Raw genomic sequence first — 20,774 nt, 5'->3', positions numbered from 1 at the left:
AAACTACAGGATTGCATAATGTAGTAGGATTTTACTCATGGCACAGTTTTTCATGAGGCGTTACATGCCTACAGACTATAGGAACCTTGTTTCAATACGGTGTAACTTATCATTACAGCCGAGCTGACATACAACCTGACAGCTCGAGATAAAGAAACTTCCCTTCCCAGCCAACTGTAATTAAGATCAACATTTTAAAAAAGTTACACAAGACAGAAGCAATTAACAGAAATAAAAAATAGTATCAACTGCCTCAAAACATTAGCAGCTACTAAGCAAAAATAGCATTCCAAGGCTCCAGGGATTTTCACTTTCTAATCTTCTTAAAAAGTATCTATATACATAGGATCTGTAGAAGGGTTTGGATTGGAAGGGATCTTAAAGTTCATCTGGTTCCAACCCACTGCCAGAGACAGAGACACCTTCCACTAGACCAGGTTGCTCAAAGCCCCATCCAACCTGGTCTTGAACACTGCCAGGGATGGGACATGACACGGTATGACATTCCTGCAAGAAAAAGCAACAAGACTCCATTCCTCCATGTACTGGTACCTTTCTACAGTGATCTATCCTTGCTAAAAAAAAAAAATTAACAATTGCTGCCTAGTTACTTTTGAGGAACATTATTTTTCAGATTGAAGAAAATTACAAAAGGTTCCATCTGACAATGAATAGACATGTTCTGTTCTGAATGGTGATCAGCACTTAAGTGCCAGGAGAGAAACATGTAAACAAAACACTAAAACTACCTGGGTTACCCACAGGTAACACATCAGACCTAACCCTTTCAAATGCAGACAAAATGCACTACCCACTCTATTTGTCCTCATATTTTGTCAGTCTTAGTATTAGTACACAGAGGTGTTACCACAGTCTTCACTTTTCAGACAGCATAACTTAGCACCAAAATAAAATTGATCCTCAAAGATGCAGCTGCCATAACATTTACAGCTATCTGTTCAAAGCAGCCTTTCAGCTAGCATGTAATACCCCCTTTCCTGTGGATGTCTTTCAGCAGCAGCACTCCAAAATCTGACCACCACTGTCCCACTTTGCAAGAGCAACCACCAGCAGCAAGGGTAATTTTTTCAGCTGCTGCTGGACAGTCCTACACTACGCTCTGAGTTCACTGTGATACAACACACCCTTTCTCGGAACACAGCAGCAAGCAGGAAGATGTACAGATTTTAGACCCTCTTAAAGCAGAAGGGATTTTAAATAGATCTGGGAAATTCCAGCATAATGAAGCCACTGAAAAGTACAAATGTGGAATGACAATGGTATCTTAATTAGATGATATAAGCTTGTTCTCTTTATTAGGCACGGCATGTAGAAAAACATGACAGCAGTCTCACTGTTACATGAAGCTTATCTTGTACTGTAGATTAACTCCTTGTGCTACACAGTACTAGTAGGAATAAAAAGGATTAGAGGATGACATTGAGATGCATTCTGAATTCCTGTTAATCAGAAAGAAAAAGAAATTTAAAAAAAAAAAAAAATCACACCCAGTTTGTTGTTTTGTGTTTATTTTTTAATTGAAAAACATTCAAACAAAAATGATCAAGGCCAGTTTTACAATAAATTCAAGACATACAGGATGGCTTACCTGCTCTTTGGATTTAGTGCAAGAACCTTATTCCAACATTTTTCTCATGCAATTGCTGTATTAAAAATCACATTCTCATTCAACATCAAAGTGGATTAACAATTATGTTTTCTTAGGATTTAATCTTAAAATTTGGTTTAAAAAGTCAATTTTCCAAAGGTTAAAAAACATTTACACAGCAATATTCCCCCCTTCCCAGACCAGCTAAAAGCTTCCCGTGTCTGATAACTGCAGGAATAGATCATAGAGCTCATTTTTCCTTTTTGTTATTCTAACCTGAGAAATTTCTTACATGCTTCTTAGTGGGCTTTCGCTTTTGGCAACATTACTTCAGTCACATAACGAAGTGTGATTTCTCATTCTTCTCAGAGACTAGTTTTTCACTACTTATTCCAAAAGACACTCCCACAAGCAGGAGTTGCCTTAGCATAAATCTGGTTCTGTGAATTGCACGCCCTTTTGGCAATTTAAACCTTGTTAGTAATATCATCACAACACTAACCTCAGGATGTCAAGTTCCCATCAGTTGTGTAATTCCTAGTATTGTGCGCTTTGAAAATATTTACTTTGCATGTTATACTTTTGTAGCGTAGAGAAGTCGATGGATTTTGTGCTTACTCCTCTCCTTACAAAATCTATCTTTTCCACCTACCCATGCTTTTCCCTTGCCATCAGTTATCTCCTTTTCTCATAGCTGCAACAGAAACAGAACATAAAGCACACAAATACATTTACAATGCGAGATCTAAACAAGCTGGTGAACAGCAGACAATGGTCTTGTAAAACACCATTAGTAGATGAATGAGCTTGTAAAACATAAACCCCACAAATCTTTTAGTATTCAAGTGTTCAGTTTTTAAATTTGTAAGCTTACTTACATTTGATTCCTAACCTTCTGACATAGCGTTTTAATATATTTAAATGTGCTAGTCACTTCACACTTGCTCCTAATATATATAAAACCCAAAAATGTGTAAAGAAATTATGAAAGAAACACTTGAAAGAAACAACTTCCAACAGAATGTAACTTATTCTGCATTTTCAGTAAATTTGTATGTTAAATAATTTGGGTTATTACAAATTGTTGCAGTTCAGTTTTACCTGAACTTATCTGATCTTCTAGTGAACCATGTTTTCTTCCCAGACACTGCCAGACTAAAATTCAAGAGAATATATTTATGCAAACTGAGTTTTGTTTGCTTCATACTTTGTCTATTAAAAACCCTTACACTAGTAACAAATCAATGAACTGCTTTGATTTGAAAGGTGTGGGAGTCACATACCCCAAGAAATGGCTAGATCTTTCTGTTTGTTTCCATGCAACTGGTCACTACAGTATTAAAATTAATACTGAAGGCTTCAGTTTGCAACTTCTCTGCAAACTAGCTTTAAAAGAATGTCACAGGAGATTACCATGAAATAAGATGTGACAGCTGATGCATGACAACCTTTCATTCTACTGTAGTTTGTTGGCACTTTTGATCCCCAAAAGATGAAACAACAGACTTTGGATTTTATGAAATATAATACTTTTTTTTAAATTTCCCACCCAATTAAAAAAGTGTTGAAAAATGAGGAGCTAACTTAACCGTTTTAATAACCCTTAGTCTCACATGCATGTTTAATGTTATTGTGAAACTGTATTTTGCAATTCAGCACTGAGTACACTTTAAAAAGGACCTAAAAAACAGGTCTTTATAGCACCATGTAATCTGTTGCTGACTTTACTGCTTAGAATCAGACTTTTTGTGGCACTGCTTCTAAATAAAAAATATTATATTTTTATTTCCTCTCATGTTCTAAAAGAAAAAATCCAGAAGAACAAGTTCATGTTATCCAACCAAATGCATGTAAACAATTAATTACTAGACACTCCATTTTCACTTATTTTGGTCTTGTGTAACTGTTCAACAAACTGCTACATGATTCTTCCAGAATGGCACCATTTAATTCAGTGGCAGAAAAATCTCAAACTCATTGAATGAAAATACCTCTCTCTCGTTCTATTGAACTTTGAAAGTCTCTTTTTGCTACCTTTTCTACTATAGCTCTTTTTCAATTTGTAATAAGAGAAAATCAGTGACAAACACAAGAGGCTGAGTGCTGCCAAAGCCATTCTACAACACAATAGGGACAGCAAGGAGACAAGGAAGCAAGAGGTACCTGGAACAAACCAGAAAAATACTGAACGCAAGAGAGCACCTTGGCCCAACAGCAAATTTTACATTCTTTCAATACTTAGAGTGGTCTGTTTTCAACTGATACACAATCCAGAATTCATTCAGAATTAAAGGAACACACAATGTGATTAAACACAAAGTACATGAATCATTCATGAGCTAACAAATACTGCCATTTGTTTTTCACGGGTAAAGATGAAGCAAGCGTGTCAGAACGGCATCTGTTTGAAATGGAATTAGTGCTGGTACTTTACCATTTTTGATAATTGTTACCTAAACCAGTCAAAATCAGTGATCATCTACTCAGTGTTGCAAGAGGCTTCTTTTCCAAATATGAGTTCCAGTGAGTGGAAAATGAGAACAGTTTGAATACATTATGAAGATTTTTAAACTGCGTATTTCTGAAGAAAGCGGTCAAATGCATCATAAATTGCTTGTCTAAAACAAGGATAAAAAGAAGACAATTTGTATAATTTGGGAACGGGCAGATACAATTTGTGTATTTCCATATACTTACAAGTATATTTACAAAGCTATTATCACAGTTTTGAAACAACATTCAATAAGAATGAGATATTAAGTAACCTTTTCTCCTTCTCTTTCACTTCTGTAAATATATTTAGGTTTCGGAATGAGTAGAACTGTCTACCAACTTTAATACAAGTGCAAACATTAACAGATTTGGAGTTTTCCACTCAAACATGTCTGGAGATGGGTCAGACACATGCATAACTTATAATTTCTGAGCAAATAAGGCTCAGAAGTTTTAAACAGCATTAAACTAGTGGTTAGCATACCTTGACGTTGTAAATTGCTATTCCTTTTTGTTGTTGCTTAGACCTCCTAAATGGGATGTACAGCCTTACTAATTCCTTATATTAAAATTAACAGCACAACTATTTAGTAAATTCAGATCTGATAATTTGTTCTTCAAAGCAGTATTTGACATTTGTTACTTTAGAATAGTTGCAGACTTGCTTTTAGAAAAAAAATGTTGTGTCTTAAAATTCTGGGTTTAAGCTCTCAATCATAGTTAAACTTTCCCATTTATCTTACCTGAAGAGTCCTTGCTTGAACAGGTAGGCACTCACATGACCTCCATCCAAGTACCTAATTTCACATCCAGGCCAGATTTCTTGAAGACTGCGTACCCCAGTTCGAGGAATATATGCGTCCTCCTTTGCTTGTACAACTATGATTAAACTTGGGTCAACGGGAACTAAAGAAAAAACAAATCAAAACTGAATTAATCACAGGTAAAAAACAGAAACACATCAGCTGAGATTTCTGTTGTAAAAGTCCTCTCTATTTATAAAAAAATGAAATTATTCTAAGCTTTAATAAAATTATATTTTCTGAAGTCTCTAGTGGAATTTATCTGTTTTCTGACATTACAGTAGACACTATCACCAGTAGAGGCCATTAGTAGAAAAACAAACTAATCAACCCCTTTCCCTTCCTTAGAGCAGACAATTTCACAAGTGTTTGGAGAATAATGAGAATTGTCTTTATCAACAAAACTCTACTGCAATGAGATGAGTTCTTTGAGATTTTGTTTTCAGCAAAAAGAACTAAGAGACACCTGAAATTCAGCAAAGTAGGAGCTCCATATGATTTCTTTTTTCCTCAAGGATAAGAAAAAAGACAACTTTTAACACGAGAGGACAAAGTACAATGTGTATTCACTTTCTTTTCTGCTTCCTACACGTTTTAGTTAAAACATAAAAATCCCAACTTATTATTATATATATATATTTATTACTCATAACCAGAATTGCACTAATCATATTACTAACAGAAATAACAACAAAATGATGTTGAGAAAAATAACACAAAAATGAATTTGAACACAGCACAGTTCTACCTTCACAAAGAATATATGTGGTATGATAAAGAATGACCAGCCAAGATATTTTACAATGAGGGCTCACAAATAATTTAGACCCTTTCCTTTCATGTATATCAGATCACATATAGAGTACATGGAATACTAAGATAGATTCTAGTTTTCCATTCAACATTCCATGAAATCTGACTGCTAGGCAGACTTTCTGAAGCTCTTCTCTAGACACACTCCAAGGATACTCTGGTAGGGGATGCAATGTCTCCCAGAGCATGGAGATCTAGGAGACAAGTGACACAAAGGACTACATCACTTGGACAAGTGCATTGGGATCACAGATCCTCTTAAGTTTCAAGAAAGGCCAACACTTTAGCTAAGTGATACATTGATAAGTGTCTAGATAAACAGGAATGTTTGTACTTAGAATTAAGGCTTACAGGTTTTTTTCTGTTTACTGAAATAACTTTTAAAGCTTTAAGGAAAGCACTTACCTAGTATTTGTCACAAAGCATCCCTGGCTAGCAGTGATGTGGGACATTGTCCAAATCAAGAAATTGTCCAAATCAAGAAATCTGTGCTAGTGCAGAAATATTTGGGTATATTCAGTGGAGCACTAAATGCCAGGGTCTCAGTATCAAGAACATTTTGCCATTCAAAGACAGCACTGTCAGAAACATGTCTGAAGTCAAAGTACGTTTCTAGGACATGTTGAGAGCCCTCACACCAGCATAACCCTTTCAATCAGCAACAGGAAGAAATCACTTGTTTGCATTGCCTGCAAGTGGGCCATTGAAAGGGGTTTGTCCCAGACAAAAGGAAACTCAGGTTCATGAGATTTAAGGGTTGCTGGGCTACAGCTCCCTCTATGGCTGTCTTGGGAAACACAATATTCACTAGGCTGCACAGTCCCATTATGAACTTCTGTGTATTTTTACAAGTCACAGTTGTCTAATCCAAGCTTGGTTCTCACCTTTTAGGGTACTTTCTAGCTGAAATCAGTAACAGATTTCTGCTTTACGAGATTTACTTGAATCTATTAGGAGATTAGCTACCTCTAGATATTACTCACATCACACAGATTCTTTTATTCTTAAATAATACAAATGTGCACTAACTCATATCTGAAAATAGCAACCGCAATGCACGCTACAAATGAGTAAAGGTATTGAAAGGCAAATTTTTAATTCACTTTATCATTAGTTGGCCATTAATAATAAACAGAAAAACAATTAGGAAATGGAGTGGTAAAGAGCTGCTACTGAATAACTCTCAAGATATTCTATTTCAGCTAAATTGCCAGCAGGTTTACACAACAGAGAATAGAAAAAATACCTTTCTTTCCATCATGTTATTCATTTTCCCAAACTGCACATTAAAACAAGTAAATACATACCTGAGAAGTTAGCTACATGGGTACATTCATCCATTACTCCTTTCATGAACCTTAAGGATTCTCTCTGTAAAGTGTCACTCTTTCTCTTTTTATTTATCCTGTGTTCTTGTGAGCTGCTTAAGTTTTTTTTGCTATTGCTACTGGTTGAAAATGTTTGATTTATGCACTGCATTTTAGGAGCATCTTGTGCTAAGAGTCTTTCTGATGAGGCACTTAGAGTACTTGTGGTAAAGCTGTGAACAGCTTCTTTAGATACAGTTTTGCTTGAGGAATCAAGGTTGAACATTTTTGAAGTCATGTCCACATCCTTCAGGCTGTCTACACTGTCAGGGAAGTTTTTAACAAAGTCTTGTCCCATCTTGAAGGAATCCGTCTAAACAAAGACAACCGGTCATTATTCATTAAGGGCTTCCCCTTTAAAACAGTTGATTAATCTTATTTTTAAGATAAATTCAGTATCAAAAAAAGGAAAAAAAAATATATATAAATGGTACTGTTCACAGTACTTGTTATTTCCAGCATTAAATCCTGATCGTTATAACCTCTTTATAATTTCATTCTGCCTTGCTTTTGGCTTAAAAAATTAAGTATTTACATATAGTAGCTTATTATACAAATGTTTGGGTTTAATTCTATATTAAACCTGAATTTATAATTGCATTCATTTAAGCTTAAATTTCTGGGCAATAAACACATGTGACCAGGTCTAATGTTAGGTTTAGCACTGAAAAATCTACCATCTCTAACCACTAGGAAGACACAAGCTGAACATCTTTCATTTTTGTCTGCTCCATCAGTGTTCCTGGCGTGTATTTTACTTAAAACGGCAAGTGCTTAAGTAACTATCTCCAACCCAGCCCCTCTTCTCTAGTCATAGGATATTTGAAAAAGGACTGTCACAAAGCTAAGAATCTTAGGAAAAGTGATTTATCAGAATTGGCTAGAAGACATTGTTGCAACATATAAACAATTCTCAAAAAGTTATCACTCCAATCTAAAAGAGCCATGAAGCAACAAAATTCCCCTTGGGAAAAGCCTTTCAACCCTAGTAAAAAAGAGACAAGAAAGCAAGAACTAATACATAGACAATAAATTATATTTCGTAAGGAGGAAGTAGCCGATTACAAAGCTCTCCCTCATGTGTATCCCAAATGCCTGTGCATTAAAAGTCTAAAGCTGAGGGAGGGCTAACAGCACCCATAAAAACAGAAATAGACAGACCTAGAAAAGTAACTTAATGTTGCTATGTATTAAAAATATTCTACAGCATTGAATATTTGGAAGCAGTTGCTTCAAAGGGCAATAAGTCATGTTTTAATGTTTACATGCCAGGCTCTTGGTTTTCCAGACTATAAAGCCAGTTACTGGGAAATGTTATCTACAGTGTCAATGTTTTGATTAAATTAATTTTATGTTGCAGATTACACTACATGTAGTCACGGGAAAAAACTTGTAGCAATGTCTATACTTAACACACATTGTACACACAAAACATTAACTTCTGTTTTTCAGAAGGTTTTCCTTCAAAGATTAAATTTATCAAAGGCTTGTTTCCTTACATTGTTGTTTCCTTATGGAAACTACAGGCAAACATGGTTTAGTTAACAATTGGCTACTTTTCCTGAAAGTAAAAAGTGACATTATTTATAAGATCAGCAGTATTAGCCAATAGGGAAAATAAACTATACTTACTCCACAGTATTCAAGCATTTGAATGATTTCTTCTTCATAAACAGTTTGTGTAAAATACTGTTTCTCTAGCTCTCTCCAGTTCACCGCTTTGCTCAGCACACCCTGAGATGATAAACACAAGTGTCTGGTACACAAGTAAAACCCATACATCATTTTCAGTGATACTCAGACAAAATTGATCTGTTCCTCTCTGGGACTTGATTTTTCCAGTGGAATTCTGCTCAAGTTTCCAGATAACCCTTAAATATACTGTGATTCAATCATAACCACTTATTACAGCATAGGACATGGAAACCTACCAACCTTTAAAAAAACAAGCAACACAAAAAAGGGGGGGGAAAGAAGGCAGAAAACAGTCCAACGTAGGGGTTACACACATCTAAACTGTGCTAAACCCATGATGGGCGTCAAAGCCAGTTTTTTCATTCACCTACCCCAGCAGCAGCAGCGATAACAGGATACCACTCATGGTAGTAGTGGCATTGTTACTCATTTATTTAAGCCAGGCTTGGAACAGAAGAAAACATGTTTTCATGGCATGCTTCCTCATCACCTCACAATTCAGAGCAGGATTCTAATCACTGTCCCACAAACCAGCCCCAGCCCCTCATTTGGTAAATGACCCACTGAAGTAGCTCCAAGCTACCTTCCTTATCATGTGTTGTATATCCTGAGCAGGAAGGGTGGGTTTTGCCACCAGTCACTAATAGAGGCCGAAGGGTAACTAAATGCCCTAACTGAAAAGGTAAATGTGGCCAAGCCAAACTTCTTAACTTACTTATCTGATTACATTCTAGCATATGAACAAAAATACATGTTAATTACCGTAGTAAAGACTGCAGAAGCTGTTGACCAGGAAAGACACGGAATCAATGGCAATGGTTTAGGCCAGTTTGTCACTGCCAGTGAAGCCATCTAGAATCAAAGGCACTTATTACGTATTTTAATATAGAATTCACAATATGGTAAAAAGTACTCTTTTACCTTCAATTTATTTGTTTCTACAGTATCAAACAAATACACAGTGCCAAAGCAAAACAGAGATATGTTGTTTTAATATGCTTTGTACCTATGTTGCATAGACAAATGATTATCTGTAAAGACGCAAGCAGTAATATTTTAACTGTCATTAGTCTTTCAAGCATGTTACTAACACACTGCTGTTTTAGTTTGAATATGCAACAGTGTGATACACAAAATCTTAACCACTTCACCACAGAAATCTTCTGTGATCAACTGAGGAAAACAAGATGAGTTGAGAATAGAACTGACACCAAAAGTCACCTCAATTACAACATGACTACAAACAGGAGGTATTTCACACAGCGCATTCAAGCACAGAAGTTTAAGCAAGAAGGATGGAAGGAAAACTATCAACTGATCAGTACAGACCTTCTTTCAGAAAACATTTCTCCCTCCTCTCCTTGTGGAAAATACCATAATTATAGCTTATATTCTTATTAAGGCTGCCAGGAGATAGCTGACAAAGGGTTCCATGAGGATTATACCGATTCAGCACCACAGAACATGAGAATTGGAAAATTTTTTTTCCTCACAACTCTGTTTACTTTGAAATACTTCTGAGGGGAACACTATAAAACAAATTATTTCCATATGCTAAATGATCAAATGAGAAGTTAAAACAAAAATTACTGAAATATAAAGGCTTACATGTCCTCCCATGGATATTCCTGTCATCCCTAGTGGTCCATAGCCTTCTCTCTCTAGCCAGTGCAAAAGAGCTGCCGACTCTAGAACAAGAGCTCCTCCCATCACGAACAGGTCCGAGACATTCTTTAAACATGACCGTCTTTTCTCCCAAGAAAAGGAAAATATAGCATTTATTTTCTAAGATTAGATTTTGACAGTTCTCATCACTCTATACATACTTTCATACAAAGCCTTTTTACAGTCCCAGAGAACTTTGGAGCTCAACTTTCCTGTTGATTCAGCAGGAGAAAAAAAGCAAGTCCAGATTCTCTGGCACATGTACATTTTCATCTAAGTGAGGACTAGAAACAAGATACCTGCTAAGCTTCCAGCATAATAAACATTAGAATCTCATTAGTAGTACTCTTCTGTCCTGTAAACCTATAACAGATCTTTCAGAAGTGGAATCAAAGCGATACAATCCTAGACTACACTCACACATCTCATTTGCAGAAACAGGGTTTTTTTTTTTTTCTTTTTCTTATTTTTTCCCTATTATTTACCTGTTTTACATCATTAAAAAATTGCACACAACATTTGAAGACCCATAAGTATGTCAGCTTTGCAAGCACTCATCAGTGTCACTGTAAGACTGAAATTGTGAAGCGGGAAGTTTGCACGGTACTGAGAAATTCATGTAGGGTACTGTAAAGCATTAAAACACAGAAGAAACAAACAAAAAAAAGGTAAAAAGCTATTCAGCTGAACCATCAGAGGCGCTAAAAAGGGGGGGGGGGGGGGGAAGTGTTTTACAAATCAATTAACACATCTCTAATTTAGGGAAGGGAGCTGTGTATTTTCAGTATCACACAGGTTACAAAAGGCTACTTACTGGCTTCTTCTGCCAGCATGCAATCACATTTGAGACACTCTGAAGCACAAGGACAAAGCTTACTGTGCGAGTCACAGAAATGAACTGCGCTGCTGCAGGCCAGTATTTATAAGCTAATGTAATTCTTTCCTACAGCTTTGTTATGAGATTCTTCAGTTCCCTCCAGCTGCTATATTTATTAAATAGCTACAAGCATATTAACTAAGCCTAAGCTGCTGCTCTGCAACTTTGTACCAAAGAAGTAACAACTGCTGATTGTGGTATTAGACTGAGCACTCCCCTCTCAAAGAATCCTCCTCTACAACACGCATATACAAAGTCCTCAAGCTGGACAACTGAGAACTGAGCCAGAAATATCCTCACCAAAATATTTAGTTTATCCTTCTGCATCAGACTCTCAGTAACTGGAGAAAACCCACCAATGGATGGATTTCAAAACACACTCGCCTGTCACTTTCCTATAATCTTCTACTTCTAAATGCAATAATAAATACACATTTAAGCAGTTTTCCTATCAAAAAAAGCAATTTTACAACAATTCTCTTCATTGGTTAATGTCAAACTTTTTTCTTTAAAAAAGTGATCCTTACGCCAAAATAGATAGAAATCTGCAACTGCTTTGAAAACGAAACAATTTTTAAATGGATTTTTTTCTTCCTTTAAAGTATTTTTTTAAGCTTTTGGATTCAGAAAATCCAAATAAAATCTAGAAAATGTAAAATGCTGTAGTATGAGACAGTGCTCCAGGTCAAGTCCTAACAGAAAGGACAGGGTTAAAAATAAATCACCTTCCATGCATTTTCTACTCATGTTAATGTCCAAGTTCAGATTAAAACACCAACTCATATTTGGACTTTAAGAAATAGTAGTTGACTAATACTGCAGCGTTGTCTCAGACACATACCCTGCTTAATTTTGTTAATACTCCAGTGCTTCAGAAAACGTGAAAAGCAAAAAACCAGGACCACCTAATTAGGCTTCTGAATTCATATTTAAGAAACTGAGGAAGGAAGTCCTGTAAAATACTGAACATTGCACAGCTTCCACTGATTAACAAACAAGCAACACCACATTTATTTACATGTCTGACTGCAAATCTTTAAAATACCTTGGAAAAGCAAAATCTTAGCAATTATAATAGGGAAATACATCTGCACAAAGCTTATCCACAGTTGTCTGTATTATAATTGCAGTATTTGTACATGTACAGTTGTGAACAGGAAAATAAATTGGTACATGCATTGCATACATTTCAATAAACTGGTGCGTGCATTCACACAATTTGCTTCATCTCACTCTACACTGAATGCTCACCCAGTGCAAACTTCCTTGATCACTGTGATCTCTTAACACAAGAAATGACAAAGCAGTCTAGCAGAGAGTAGACAATTTCACATTAGCAGGTTACAAGTGCTCTATGCTTGGGACATATTTTTTTCTTAATAAATTATCAAAGTTTACACCACTTTGAGCTTCTTGAAGGAAAAATGAAAGGTGGTATTTCAAAAGGACAGCATCTATGAATGTAACAGTAATACTTACAATTGATCCTTAGGTTTTCTACAGCCATGTAGAAGACTCAAGTTAAAGAAAGTAAAAAGTTTCTACATAAAAACTGGCAATTAAACAAACAAACAAACAAAATTAAATAAATCACAAATAGCACAGATTAATTAAAATTTGGAACTGAAACCCCAAACATTTAACTGGAACTTACATGTAGTTTAATGATGTAGTCTGCAATGTAAGATTTTACTTTTGTTAGGCATATGGGTAGGAAAAAAGTGTAACTAGGCATCGTATTTAATAAAACTGAATAGCAGTATTATAGAACTTACTGATGAGTTGATGACAGGACAGAAATTCACCTTTTTTTTTTTTTTCAACCCACCCCAATTTTAAATGGTAGCAACAAGTTTCCTCAAAGTCCCTGAGGTACCAAAGGGCTGCATTTGAGAAAGGAAGGCCAGAGAGGCAACCTTCTGGATGTGTTGATGACAGGAAAGAAGTCACACAGTATGATGCCGAATGAAGGCATAGCTTTCACTCTGTCATGGCTAAAGGGATCATACCAGTACTTTGATCAGCACATGGATTCATACCAGAACTTTAATCACTGCAGTAAGAAGCTGTCAAAGACATTTTTAAAAACGTCAAAAATCAGAAAAGCAGTACTTGGTATAAAAGCAGTGCATTGTATTAACTGTGTTCCACAATGTGTTTTTGCAATACACTGCTCTTTGCTTCTGTCCACTTGAGAAGTCCACTGGAAATCAATCCACAAAGTAGATATTATACCAGTGTCATAAGTCTTCTACCTTCCAATGAGAATAGAATAACTATGGTGCTTTTCACAGAAGGATATAATAAGGGTTTTCTAGCAATAAGGAAGCCATACAGGCTTCTTTAATCATTGGGCGTGCCATTAATGTGCGTCTCCTCCAGAAGTGCTAAAGATAAGATGCACAAACATATATTAAGATAAAATCTGAATCTTAAATTACTCAGTAACAATCAATTTTACATTTTGCATACTCACATGGTCTCCAGTGCCTGCTAAATGAATGCACACAGGTCTGTGCTTGCTGTTCCATCTTCTGGGTATGATGAACTGAAATCTGTGAGAAACAAATATCTATTTTAGCAAAGTAAGTGTATCTATTTACAAGCTATACCACAGAAATTAGTCTAAAACAAAAAGACAAAGTATTTTTCTAACCCATGCAGGGAAACTGCCAGAGATTCAGCAATATAATTTTTCATAAACACATACAACAAAGAAAGGAATCCAAAAGTAAAACAGAGTAAATCCCAAACAAGAAAAGGACCCAAGCTGCAAGATCGTGTCCATAAAAAAGACCACTATGTCATCATCACTATTTAAATTTTGCAGACTGGAGGAATGGAACTTCAGATGAGGAGTAGCCTAAACAAGTATGACTAGCTCTCCTAGGCAGCACTGCTATTTCTCTCCTGAGGCACAACAGCTGAAATCGAAGATTAAGACAAGCAGTATATTTAAATTAAATAATAAATACATAAAATAAAATAAATCAAAACCCCAACATACAAACAATGGAGCTATTCTATACACAACAACAATTACTCAACATCTGCTGCTGCTACTCAAGTTACTGACAGCCTAACTCCTGGGCGGGGGGAAGAAATCACTTCTGAGCCACTAGCATTTCCCCCACAAGATGGAGCACTGTTACCTACAGCTGCGTTACACTTTGGAAAAAATTATTCACACGATGCACAATGACCTTAAGGGAAATTCGTAGAGCATTTCAAAGCTGTAACAATACCGTTCAATGTAACAATTAGCATAATTTGTCTACAAAGTGTAAGGGAACATATATAAAGAAACAATCAGTATACTATATTTTCCAGTATGGCACTAATTCGTCCAACAATCTTAAGAGACAGTTTCTTTCTCTAACCCAAGGAGGGGCAAAAGAGAACTGATATTTTGACTATCAAACTTTTTCTGACATTCCTTAGTGCTACATGTTTGACTGCACATAAAACCACCAACCGATAAAATTGACAATGCCAGTATCAACCTGCACTGACAAACTTCTATGTTTAACATTTAAGTTACTAAGCAAAGCTTGGGGAAAAAAAAAAAAAACATCACAAAAGATTAGCTCAAAACGAAAAGAAATTATGCTCCCTTTTCTTCTGATTATTAGGGATAATCCAGCTTGCTGGGTACCTTTGTACACAATATTTGTATTCAGTGTATATGGAAAACTGGAATTGTTCCTTCAATTATAGTATGACAGGCTTCTTTCACATAAACAGCTTCTCTTGCTACCTATAAAACAAAGAACTACTGTCCTTCATTTCCAGTATCCTGCTCATTCGGGAAAAAAAAACCAAACAACCAAACAACCAAATTATTAAAAAAAACCAGGGTATTCCAAAGCTTTGTGCAATATGATTTCTACACCAAAAAAGTATGTACTTTCTAGGGGACTTTTAATTTATTTACGCACTAATTAAACTATTACATGTATTTATTTTCACTTTTGAGATCAAAATCTATTCCAACGTTAGTACAAAAACCAGTTTGAAATCTTTTACAGAGAATTTGTACCACAATAAATTAGCTTCACAATAAAACTACTTACAGACCATTCTTATTTCACTATAGTACTAGTTTCAGAAAGGAAATAGCACTTGGTTTCTCTCACCTTGCTATAAGAGATTCAACTGGCAGGATACCTGGGACATAATGAGCCAATGGCGAAATAAAGTGCCCCTCAAGGATTTTACAGTCAGATTGCTCCTCAACCTACAGAGAAAATGGGATGATAGCATACATTTCAGAGAATTTAACTTACTCTGAAAGCCAATTTCTTAAAACAGACAAATTTGTTATAGGATAAAAATGTAGTGAAAAAAAACCCAAAGCTGAAGTCTGTTTCAAATAGGCATACACGTTATCAACACAGTCCAAACATTTGTTTCAAACTTTGCTTTTATTAAATCACCTATTAAAGGAATTAATGAATAAAGTGTAATACTGTCCCATTTTAAATATCTTTCATAACACATACTAAGTTTTCAGCATTTTTTGAGCTTTGAGATCTGACATCCCACACCCCAACTATCATATTACTGAGGAAAAAATAAAACAGGAGCTGTATAGCCACTGCTCTATTCTCTCAGTTTCATTCTCCTCTAGCAGCCAACGTAACCACTCATTTTTCCATCCCTTCCAAGCCCATTTCACTTTTTTGCCATTGCATCCAAATTCTATCCACAGCAGATCAATTAAAAAAAAATATTAAAAAGTCAAAACAACAAACTGTTAAAAGCTTTCAGCTTTCCACAGCATTGACCAGAAGTACATTTATCTGACTTTAGAACTACTCTTAATTTCTGTCCCCTATGCACACTTCCTAGATTTAATTCAGACATCAGGAAAACATAAATTCACATGATATTAAGATTCAATTCTATAAAAGCAGCCTGGTAAATATTAAGTTAATTTCACCTTTATGTACCATCGGGAAAATAAATTTGGTTAAACTGCATCACATCTTGCTTGTAAGTACCTTGTCAATGAACACTGGGTAATCTTTTGAAACCAGTGTCTGGCATTTTTCCCTGTTTCCAATAATCTTTCTGAATTCGAATATTCTGTTGAAAGGAAACAAGTAGAGAAGATTCAACTTTTAATCTAAAAAAAAAGAGAAGATACATGCATGAAATTTCAGGAGCTAAAGTAAACCACAAAGAAAATAAAAGTTATGAAGCCAGTTGTGCATTTACAGATTAATCAGTTACCAAAGGGTAGGTATATAAGAATGTTCTTCAGTTCAAAAAAAACCCAAAACAATTCAGGTATATTGCTTATGGCTGCACAGCTCTTAAACAGCATTTTACACCTGATATGTTGAAAAGTTATGTAATTTTTCAGCCAAAGTAAGAAATAGCTCAGCTGCCCACACCAAAGTATTGTTGCCAATACAATGGTCTGAGATCTAGCTGGAAACAAGCTTCAAGCAGGACTCGGGGAAGTTCATGAATGACAAAAACTGGAGGGCAAAGTTGATAGCTGGAAGGTAAGGCTACCATTAAGCACCACCTGGGTAAGCTGGAGGAATAGGTCAACAAACATCCTAAGGTTCAATGATTAAACTGCAAAATCTTGCACCTAGGACAGAACAGCACCATGCAACAATACAGGATGGGAACTTTCCAGCTCTACAGGAAAACACACAGGGTTTCTGGTGGACAGCCAGCTGAACGTGAGCTAGCAGTGCACCCCTGCAGCTGGGAAGACCAACAGTATACACTGCATTCAGGAAGAGAGCAGCCAGCAGGCCGAGGGAAGAGGGTTTGCATTGCCGGGGGAACAGGAGGGTAATGGGGAAATCTGGTTGCTTTCTTCTGCTATTTATATGGGCTGCAGCGTCTTACAGAAAAAATGAAACAAGACTCTCCTCACAGTTACACAGCGAGAGGACAAGAGGCAACGGCTGTGCATTACAACATAGGAAATTCCTACTGGAACAGAGTAAAAGATTTTATTCAGTGTTCACGCACCAGAAAAGTTGCCCAGGGAAACTATAAATAATCTCTATCCTCAAGGGATTTATTTTTTTTTCTAAATCAAATGAATGCGTTGCCAACTGACATGAATCAGGTAAGAAAGAAGTTAGCTTTGTTTTGAAATGGGATTTGGACTAGATGCCCTCAAGATGGCCCCTCAACCTTAAATAACTCTATGCTAAGAATAGCTTGCCTGTTCTTGTGCTTGTAAATACACACGTGAGTGTGGAGGTAAACTAAAAGCAGACATGTTCTGTTTCACACTCAATCTTCCAAAAATATTGCATTCATGTACTTCCTCTACAGTTAAGAGGATAATGAAGGCTAAATCTTGCACGTGTCAGAGGAATTTCAACTCTTGTCAATAAGGATAAAGCATTAGGACATCAACAGTCATCACATCAAGGGTGTGCACACAAAACTTCAGATTACATGTAGGCAGGGTAGTCCGTAATATCAATTAATCTCAGTTAATGCTTGAAGATTAAGAAATTACATAATTTATTCTAATGGAGCCTCACAGCAATCACTTAAGAAAAAAAAAAAGGGAAAAATGCTGACACTGTTTCTGGCATGCATATAGGGAGTGGTGCTCCCTCCTCCCACTAGACAGTGTGAGGAGTTGGGAGGAGGTGGTATTCTTTCTTCTTCACGTGAATCCAAACTGTGGGGGAACAGCTCATCTTCTTCCCATTCAGGAAGAATATATAGAACAAATTCTTCTTCCACGTCCCAGATCAGCTGGCCAGCAAGCATGCCTCATGTTTCCCCCACTCCTTCTGATCTCATGTGAGAGGCTTCCCCCCTTTCTATGAAAAATGAATAGCCAATCCCATTATTACTACCAGCAATGCCTCCTTATTTCTGTTTGACATGTGTGAGTACCCTTATGGATGTCATGCAAGAGAAAAGCCTTGCCTAGAATTGCAAAAGCTAAAAGCAGAATTAGCCAGAAGTTTCCCTACATAGATAGTAATTCTGCTGGGGGGGGGGGGGGGGGGGGGCAATGAGGATGGGGGTGTTAAACTTCATGTCTCACCAAGAACCTAATAGTTTTTAAGAGAGGGTTTTGATAACACTAAAATGTACTATTTCAGATACACGCACATGTAACATAATACAGAAAGGCTGCCATAAAAAACACCCAACATTTTTTGCTTATTCCAACAACAGTAAACATTTTAAAAAGCCAGCATTCTTATTTTGCAGGAAAGTCTGCTACTAAGAGAAAAATCAACTAAAGAGACGTATAAAGCAATCCAAGTGCCATTTCAAGATGAGATATTTCACTTGGACTTAAAAACAAATAATCTCCCACATAATTTCATTGCTATCGACAGTGAACAAAATTTTATTTCACTTTTTTAAAATTTTCATTATTGACTTTCAAATACATAAGAAATAGCTTATTAGAAGAAAATTTATCATTTCCTATTTAAATCTTATGTGATGCACAATACATATTGTTCATTCACTTAATATTTAAACTTAAGAAATGCACATGCTCAACTTCCAGGTGTTACTCTTAATAATAACTAATAAAAATCAGCTAATAAAGTAAGAACTAACTCCCATTTTTTCTTTTCCTTATTTTCAAGAAATCTAAAAAGAACAAGTTTACTACTTTGGGCTACAAGAGAAACTTCTGTTTACATCTTACACTTGTAAAGCTCATTGCTATTACTAAGAAGTTATAGAAAGCTAGCCAGATCCTTTTTAATGTTACACAGAACAACTCCTCTGCAAAAATTCAGCAAGTTTTGTTTTTAGAAAATCATTTTCAGAGATGCTGCTTGAAATATGTTATTATATATGCATAAGTGAAAAATCAAACTGGACACATACATTCTCTCAAGAAGAGCCTTTTAAAACACAAACATTGAGCAAACCACTCAAAGACTTCTTTTAAAACCAGTTTCTCCCTTTAAATTAAAAAAAAAAAAAAAATGGTTTTCCAAACAGAACAAACAGTTTTGTTTGTTTTTAAAAACAGGACAGTAACAATTGCTGATACTTCAAGGGATGGGTTAGGGTTTTTTTAATAAGAAGTACTGTTTATGCTGTTATTCCTTAACAAGTCACCTTTTCAGATCCTCTGGCTTTCCCCATCCTCTGATGAAAAGTTTAGTGAGGAGAAGCTTTCTGTACAAGACATCTAATTTACTTACACCCATTAGCAGCAAACTGACATCTAGAAAAAAGAACAAATGCAAACAAGGCAGTTAAACGGGCTGAGTGGCAAGTTCATTGATTGTAACACAGACCAGGTTCCTATTCTGTTGTCTCTATTAATGAAAAGCCATACCATTTTATTCCAAGGAAGTTAACCTTGACCTTCAGGTCAATTATCTTCATGTTAAACAAAATACAAGTGCAGGTAATACAAACTCCAGGTAGGGTTTTTTTGTTTGTTTGCCTGTTTTGGTTTTTTTTTGGTTGGTTTTTTTTTTGTTTTTTTTAGGAAAATGGCATTTAGGAGTAGGGTTTTAACATGCCTAATTTAAGCAGAAATTTATTAAGTAACTGATGACAAGCCAAATGAAGAGGCACACAAGGTCACAGAACGACATCTTCAACCAGTCCTAAAGTCAACTTGTACTTTAATTGAACTGATAAAACTAAGAGTGGCATTGATCTCTGCCCTGTCAATATAGCAGCAACAGCAAAAGTTTTTCAGTCAACACAAGGCTTTCACAAACATATCTCAGAAAGGAAGCTTGAAATAATATTCAAACAATTAGAAGACTAGATCTCTGGCTATGTAATTATTCATTGATTAAAAAAATAAGAAAGAAAAAAAAAGTACTGATGCAGAGAAAGCTTGTTTTTGTAAGCTTGTCTTTGTTGGAGTCTTAAACATATATCCTAACCTTTATTTTACTCATTCCTTTTCAAATTTCACCAACTCATTCCTTATGTTTTTGAAAGTGATACTCCCATTTCCTTCAGGGAAGATATCACACCATCAAAATCCTCACCAGTGTAATTTCTCTTTTAGCAAATACACTAGCCCGAATATAGCTAAAGGAAACAAGATTTTAGACAAGCTGAGCATAAGCAGTACTTACTGAAGTAAACAGGGAGCCACTACTGTGCTTTCCCGATGAGGGGGGTGGGGGGGGGGGTGGGGGTGTGGAAGTGGGAAGAGAATTTTAATTTGGTTTCTTGCTTAGCAGGATACAGGTGATTCAATTAAAAAAAAACCTCCAAGGTCTGTGTACACCTAAGAAAACAACAGATTTAATAATAAATGGTTAGCAAGTGACCTTCAACTATTTTCTAGTATTTCCAGGTCCCTCCATACTAAATGGACTAAACTTCATTGCACTCCAAAGCAGGGTATTTTTTTTTTTTCCATTTTAATCCAAAATTCATTTATTCTGCCACACTTTAACATGGTTATTCTTAAAATACACTTGTCTGAATATAACGAGTAAAAATTGTGGTCA

At 35.9% G+C, this 20,774-nt stretch overlaps 1 protein-coding gene across 3 annotated transcripts; it reads right to left on the bottom strand.

Annotated features, from left to right (window-relative positions):
- Window positions 1-1,522: 1,522 nt before the first annotated feature.
- On the bottom strand, window positions 1,523-20,455 carry ABHD18 (abhydrolase domain containing 18). 3 transcript variants are annotated; one of them, XM_057428562.1, is made up of 14 exons: window positions 20,394-20,455; window positions 19,408-19,516; window positions 16,326-16,410; window positions 15,459-15,559; window positions 13,799-13,877; window positions 13,625-13,709; window positions 12,802-12,829; window positions 10,389-10,527; window positions 9,543-9,632; window positions 8,718-8,819; window positions 7,026-7,398; window positions 4,846-5,008; window positions 4,044-4,227; window positions 1,523-2,303 (listed from the first exon to the last, which is right to left on the bottom strand). In XM_057428562.1, exons 2-13 carry the CDS (start codon window positions 19,497-19,499, stop codon window positions 4,176-4,178), a joined length of 1,389 nt encoding a protein of 462 aa, XP_057284545.1. In that variant the 5' UTR covers window positions 19,500-19,516; window positions 20,394-20,455; the 3' UTR covers window positions 1,523-2,303; window positions 4,044-4,175. The 3 variants fall into 3 exon arrangements, with proteins under 3 accessions (XP_057284545.1, XP_057284529.1, XP_057284537.1); XM_057428546.1 differs by lacking the exons at window positions 1,523-2,303; window positions 12,802-12,829; window positions 13,625-13,709; ... (2 more) ...; window positions 19,408-19,516; window positions 20,394-20,455 and having other exon boundaries at window positions 3,472-4,227; window positions 13,799-13,882; XM_057428554.1 differs by lacking the exons at window positions 1,523-2,303; window positions 12,802-12,829; window positions 13,625-13,709; ... (3 more) ...; window positions 19,408-19,516; window positions 20,394-20,455 and adding an exon at window positions 12,574-12,694 and having other exon boundaries at window positions 3,472-4,227.
- Between the last annotated feature and the right edge of the window lie 319 nt (window positions 20,456-20,774).

The sequence above is a fragment of the Pezoporus wallicus genome, unplaced genomic scaffold (genome assembly GCF_028554395.1).
Source record: "Pezoporus wallicus isolate ANWC-B61680 ecotype Strahan unplaced genomic scaffold, APGP_CSIRO_Pwel_v1 scaffold_3294, whole genome shotgun sequence".
Taxonomy (NCBI): Eukaryota; Metazoa; Chordata; class Aves; order Psittaciformes; family Psittacidae; genus Pezoporus; species Pezoporus wallicus.
The sequence above is the reverse complement of the archived record's forward strand: the minus strand, read 5'-3'. Positions and strand labels throughout refer to the sequence as shown.

Bases quoted from the DNA above. Each gene is read 5' to 3' on its own strand.
- ABHD18 (XM_057428562.1), bottom strand. From the start codon at position 19,499: ATGGGTGTAAGTAAATTAGATGTCTTGTACAGAAAGCTTCTCCTCACT. The intron at 13,878-15,458 runs GTGAGAGAAACC...TGTTTCTCACAG, and splicing joins GTTGAATCTCTTATAGCAAG to ATTTCAGTTCATCATACCCA. The intron at 7,399-8,717 runs GTAAGTATAGTT...GTCTTTGTTTAG, and splicing joins AAATGCTTGAATACTGTGGA to ACGGATTCCTTCAAGATGGG.